This window comes from Lucilia sericata, unplaced genomic scaffold, assembly GCF_015586225.1.
Source record: "Lucilia sericata isolate MDLA Ls3-8-SP2 unplaced genomic scaffold, ASM1558622v1 Contig000090F_arrow, whole genome shotgun sequence".
NCBI classification, from domain to species: Eukaryota; Metazoa; Arthropoda; class Insecta; order Diptera; family Calliphoridae; genus Lucilia; species Lucilia sericata.
The window spans coordinates 790,315-796,314 of record NW_023994123.1 but is presented as its reverse complement, the minus strand read 5'-3'; the positions used below and the strand labels follow the sequence as shown (position 1 = coordinate 796,314).

Genomic DNA, 6,000 nt, shown 5'->3' with positions numbered 1-6,000 from the left:
CTCTGCTATGACAAATATTCTACAGCTAACAACTTTAGTTAATGAAGGATTTGTAAATGGTCAACATACCGATGTTATTTACACCGATTTTAGCAAAGCTTTTGACAAAGTAAATCACCTACTCTTGCTAAAAAAAATGGATGCTTTAGGATTTAACGATAGTTATCTAAGCTGGTTTAAATCGTATCTATTATTTAGAAAACAATCCGTAAAATTTAAAACGTCAACCTCCAAAACTTTTTTGGTTACATCTGGTGTTCCTCAAGGAAGTCATCTTGGCCCAATTTTGTTCTTAATCTTCATCAACGATATGCCAAAAGCTATCAAATATTCTAAAATATTAATGTTTGCGGATGATGTAAAAATATTTTCAAGCTTTAAACATCCATCAGATCGTATTTACCTTCAGAACGACTTAGATAATTTCTACGTCTGGTGTAAGCAAAATTTAATGGATTTAAACTTAACAAAGTGCAAACACATACATTTTTCAAGAAAATTTGATACTAGCATTTTTTACACCATTAATGGCTCCAAATTGGATTCTGTTGACACCATTCTGGATCTCGGAATTTTGCTGAATGCAAAATTGACTTTTGTTCAACATATAACAATGATTGTTAATAAAGCCCGTAGCATTTTAGCCTTCATTAAACGATGGTCAAAAGAATTTAATGATCCATTTATAACTAAACGACTATTTGCTTCTCTTGTACGGCCGATATTGGAATATGGATCAGTCGTATGGGACCCGTATTACAATGTGCATATTGATCATATTGAATCTGTGCAAAAACAATTTTTATTATTTTGCTTAAAGAGCATATATGGGAACTATTCTGAACTGCCACCGTATGCAGCAAGACTTGCTTTGATAAATCTACCAACACTGAAAAGTCGCAGGACAATGCTTAATGTGTCATTTATGATAAATCTTCTAAATGGAACTGTATGTTCTGAATTTCTATTAAGTAAAATTTCTTTAAATGTTCCTCAACGTCAATTACGATTTAATAATCCATTATACGTCAAAACGTTTCGAACAAATTTCGCTATGGCAGATCCGTTTAGAAAGTTATGTTGCTGTTTTAACGAAATGTTTAACTTTGTTGATTTTTCTTTAAATGTTGATGTTATAAAAAGAAATATATTATACAATCTAAATAATTAACGTTATTCTATGTTTAAATTTAAATAATTTTATAAATTGTTAAATAGTCTGTAAGGAATATTTCCATAGACTAAAATAAAAATAAATAAATAAAAAAATTCAAGTCGAATTTTACTACAATAGATTTATTAATTAATGAAATATGTGCGTTTAGGTGATTTTCGGAAGTGGACTTTATATGTATAGGAGCTATGACCTTACACAAAACATATTTGTGTCGAATTTTATCAAGATACCTTTATCTGAAAATGAAATATGTGCGATTAAGTGATTTTTTTGAAGTGGACCTTAAATAAGAGCTATTACAATATATGGATCAATCCGGAAAAAATTTGGTAGAATGATCAAATGTAATGAACTACAGAGGCATAGCTAAACTTAGCGCAATCCCAAAGCTGTTCGAAAAATGTATAACCGATTCACTGGTTCACCAAGTTTCTCCCCTATTGACACCCCTTCAACATGGTTTTCGCAAAGGATTCTCTGCTATGACAAATATTCTACAGCTAACAACTTTAGTTAATGAAGGATTTGTAAATGGTCAACATACCGATGTTATTTACACCGATTTTAGCAAAGCTTTTGACAAAGTAAATCACCTACTCTTGCTAAAAAAAATGGATGCTTTAGGATTTAACGATAGTTATCTAAGCTGGTTTAAATCGTATCTATTATTTAGAAAACAATCCGTAAAATTTAAAACGTCAACCTCCAAAACTTTTTTGGTTACATCTGGTGTTCCTCAAGGAAGTCATCTCGGCCCAATTTTGTTCTTAATCTTCATCAACGATATGCCAAAAGCTATCAAATATTCTAAAATATTAATGTTTGCGGATGATGTAAAAATATTTTCAAGCTTTAAACATCCATCAGATCGTATTTACCTTCAGAACGACTTAGATAATTTCTACGTCTGGTGTAAGCAAAATTTAATGGATTTAAACTTAACAAAGTGCAAACACATACATTTTTCAAGAAAATTTGATACTAGCATTTTTTACACCATTAATGGCTCCAAATTGGATTCTGTTGACACCATTCTGGATCTCGGAATTTTGCTGAATGCAAAATTGACTTTTGTTCAACATATAACAATGATTGTTAATAAAGCCCGTAGCATTTTAGCCTTCATTAAACGATGGTCAAAAGAATTTAATGATCCATTTATAACTAAACGACTATTTGCTTCTCTTGTACGGCCGATATTGGAATATGGATCAGTCGTATGGGACCCGTATTACAATGTGCATATTGATCATATTGAATCTGTGCAAAAACAATTTTTATTATTTTGCTTAAAGAGCATATATGGGAACTATTCTGAACTGCCACCGTATGCAGCAAGACTTGCTTTGATAAATCTACCAACACTGAAAAGTCGCAGGACAATGCTTAATGTGTCATTTATGATAAATCTTCTAAATGGAACTGTATGTTCTGAATTTCTATTAAGTAAAATTTCTTTAAATGTTCCTCAACGTCAATTACGATTTAATAATCCATTATACGTCAAAACGTTTCGAACAAATTTCGCTATGGCAGATCCGTTTAGAAAGTTATGTTGCTGTTTTAACGAAATGTTTAACTTTGTTGATTTTTCTTTAAATGTTGATGTTATAAAAAGAAATATATTATACAATCTAAATAATTAACGTTATTCTATGTTTAAATTTAAATAATTTTATAAATTGTTAAATAGTCTGTAAGGAATATTTCCATAGACTAAAATAAAAATAAATAAATAAAAAAATTCAAGTCGAATTTTACTACAATAGATTTATTAATTAATGAAATATGTGCGTTTAGGTGATTTTCGGAAGTGGACTTTATATGTATAGGAGCTATGACCTTACACAAAACATATTTGTGTCGAATTTTATCAAGATACCTTTATCTGAAAATGAAATATGTGCGATTAAGTGATTTTTTTGAAGTGGACCTTAAATAAGAGCTATTACAATATATGGATCAATCCGGAAAAAATTTGGTAGAATGATTTATATGCTCACAAAACATATTCAAGTCGTACTTCATCCCGATAGCCTTATTATTCAAAGAAATATATGCGTTTAAGTGATTTTCGTAAGTGAACCCTATCCGGAAAAAATTTTGTAGAGTGATTCATATAAAGATAAAACATATATGTGTCGAATTTTATCAAGACAATGAAATATATGCGTTTAAGTAATTTTCGGAAGTGGGACTTATATGAGAGCTATGACCAATAATGAACCGATCCGGGGAAAAAGTGGTAGAATGATTTATATGTACACAAAACATATTTAAGTCGAATTTTATCCTTATAGCTTTAGAATTTAATGAAATATATTCGTTTAAGTGATTTTCAGAAGTGGACCTTTTATGGGAGCTATGACCAATTATGAGCCTATCCGGAAACAATTTCGTAGAGTGACTCATATAAAGACAAAATATATTTGTGTCGAATTTTATCAAGATAGCTTTATTTGACAATGAAATATGTGCTTTTAAGTGATTTTCGGAAGTGGGCCTTATATGGGAGCTATGACTAAGAATGGACCGATCCGTAAAAAATTTGTTGGAATGATTTTAATGTACACAAAACATATTTTTGTCGAATTTTATCCCGATAGCTTTAGAATTCAATGAAATATATGCGTTTAAGTGATTTTCGGAAGCGGACCTTATATGGGAGCTATGACCAATTATGGGCCTGTCGGGAAAAAATTTAGTAGAGTAATTCATATTTAGACAAAATCTATTTATGTTGAATTTTATCACGATAGCTTTATTTGACAATGAAATATGTGTTTTTAAGTGATTTTCGGAAGTGGGCCTTATATGGGAGCTATGACCAATAATGGACCGATCCGTAAAAAAATTTGTAAAATGATTGGTATGTATACAAATCATATTTGTGTCGAATTTTATCCCGATAGCTTTATAATTCATTGAAGTATATGCGTTTAAGTGATTTACGGAAGTGGACTTTATATGGGAGCTATGACCAATTATGGGCCTATCCGGAAAAAATTTCGTAGAGTGATTAATATTTAGACTAAACATATTTGTGTCGAATTTTATCAAGATAGCTTTGTTTAACAATGAAATATGAAATGATATTTAAATGATTTTCGGAAGTGGGCCTTATATGGGAGCTATGACCAATAATGGACCGATCCGTAAAAAATTTGGTAGAATGATTTCTATGTACACAAAACATATTTAACTCGAATTTTATCGCAATAGCTTTACTCATCAATGAAATATGTGCGTTTAGGTGATTTTCGGAAGTGGACCTTATATGGGAGCTATGACCAATTGTGGACCGACAGAGATCTACGTTGATAGTATGATTTCTGTTCATATTATATTTGCATGTACAAAAATTTGTGTTGATACCGATATATTTGAGTGAGTTATTAACGATAAACTAATTTCCGGGAATATATACCTTTGTATGGGGACTATGGGAAATATTGGATCGATTGTAAAGATTTTGAACATAATTGATCACTGCCCTGAAAAAATAATGTGTGACAAAATTCATCGAAATATCTTTGGTAGTTTCCGAGAAAACTTCAAAAGAATTATGAAAAAACCGTAATTTTTTTCGAGGTAGTCTGAAACTTTTACTCATAACTTTTTACATTGTGAACCGATTTTACTGATTTTCAATACCAAACTGCTTAGGATAATAATAAATATTTTGGGTGAATTTGGTTGTTTTCCTTTGTTTAGTTTTAACGTGAGCGTGTTTTACACAGACAGACAGACAGACAGACGGACATAGCTAAATCGACTCAGAATTTCATGAGGACCCAGAATATATATACTTTGTTGGGTCTTAGATGAGTATTTCTTGGTGTTACACACGGAACGACAAACTTATATATACCCTCTATCACCACTGATGGTGGTGGAGGGTATAATAAATAGTAGCAAAAATATATATTTTGAAGTATTTTAGTATATTTTTCATAAATTTTTTTATATAAATAAATATTTACTTAAATAATTAAAAGAATATTTAATTTAACAAATATTAAAAAAATTGATTTATTCATTTATAAAATATTTAAAACAATAAATTAATAATTATAAAGATGTAACACTTATAATTTCAAAAAGCAGGCATGCCTTAAAAGTCTCAAAGTAAACATTCAAGATTTTACGAAGGTAATTTAAAAAAATTGAGAAAAGGCCAGGAGAAAAAAATCTCAATGTAAAAGAGGACTAAGAAATCTTACAAACAGTGTTGTATTTAAATAAATCAGAGATGTCAACACTGCACACTTGTTTAACATAACTTACCTTCATTAGTAATTATATATTTATTTTATATATTTTTTAAAGTTATATAATGTTTATTACGAAATATTGCATTAAACTTGAAATTTGGTAATAGAACATAACATATTTTAAATGTGAGCTTTAGCTAATAAAATTAATTACTATTATTATTACTGCAAATAATGGTTGTATATACAATTCACTCTCCTCTTTTAATTATCTAAAAGCATCGCTTTATTGCATACTAGAAGTTTCTATTACATTTCTTCGTGTTTTCACTATTTCCGTATATTCTTTAATAAGCGTTGCAATCTGGAATGCCTGAAATAATAAGAAAATTTGGTTAATTTTTGATTTTGCAACGTTGTAATTTTATGTTGTGTTCAATTAATTAAAACTACGTACAAATTTACTGCCGATTTCACATAAATAAGACTACAACAAGTATGAGTTCTATATTCGGCTTACATACCCTTCCCCAAAGTGTGCTTAATAAAAGTTTAATTTTATAAAATTTAAATTTGTTTTATTTTTATCGCCTCATGAGTAGATGCAAT

General features: G+C 29.6%; 1 protein-coding gene across 1 annotated transcript in view; it reads right to left on the bottom strand.

The window, feature by feature from the left end:
• Positions 1–5,292: 5,292 nt before the first annotated feature.
• The window catches only part of LOC119599837 (myosin-I heavy chain), a 779,075-nt gene continuing 778,367 nt past the window's right edge, over positions 5,293–6,000 (bottom strand). The window contains exon 14 of the mRNA XM_037949747.1: positions 5,293–5,764. Within this exon, the coding sequence (XP_037805675.1) occupies positions 5,678–5,764 (87 nt within the window). The 3' untranslated portion in view covers positions 5,293–5,677. The remainder of the gene's footprint in view (positions 5,765–6,000) is intronic.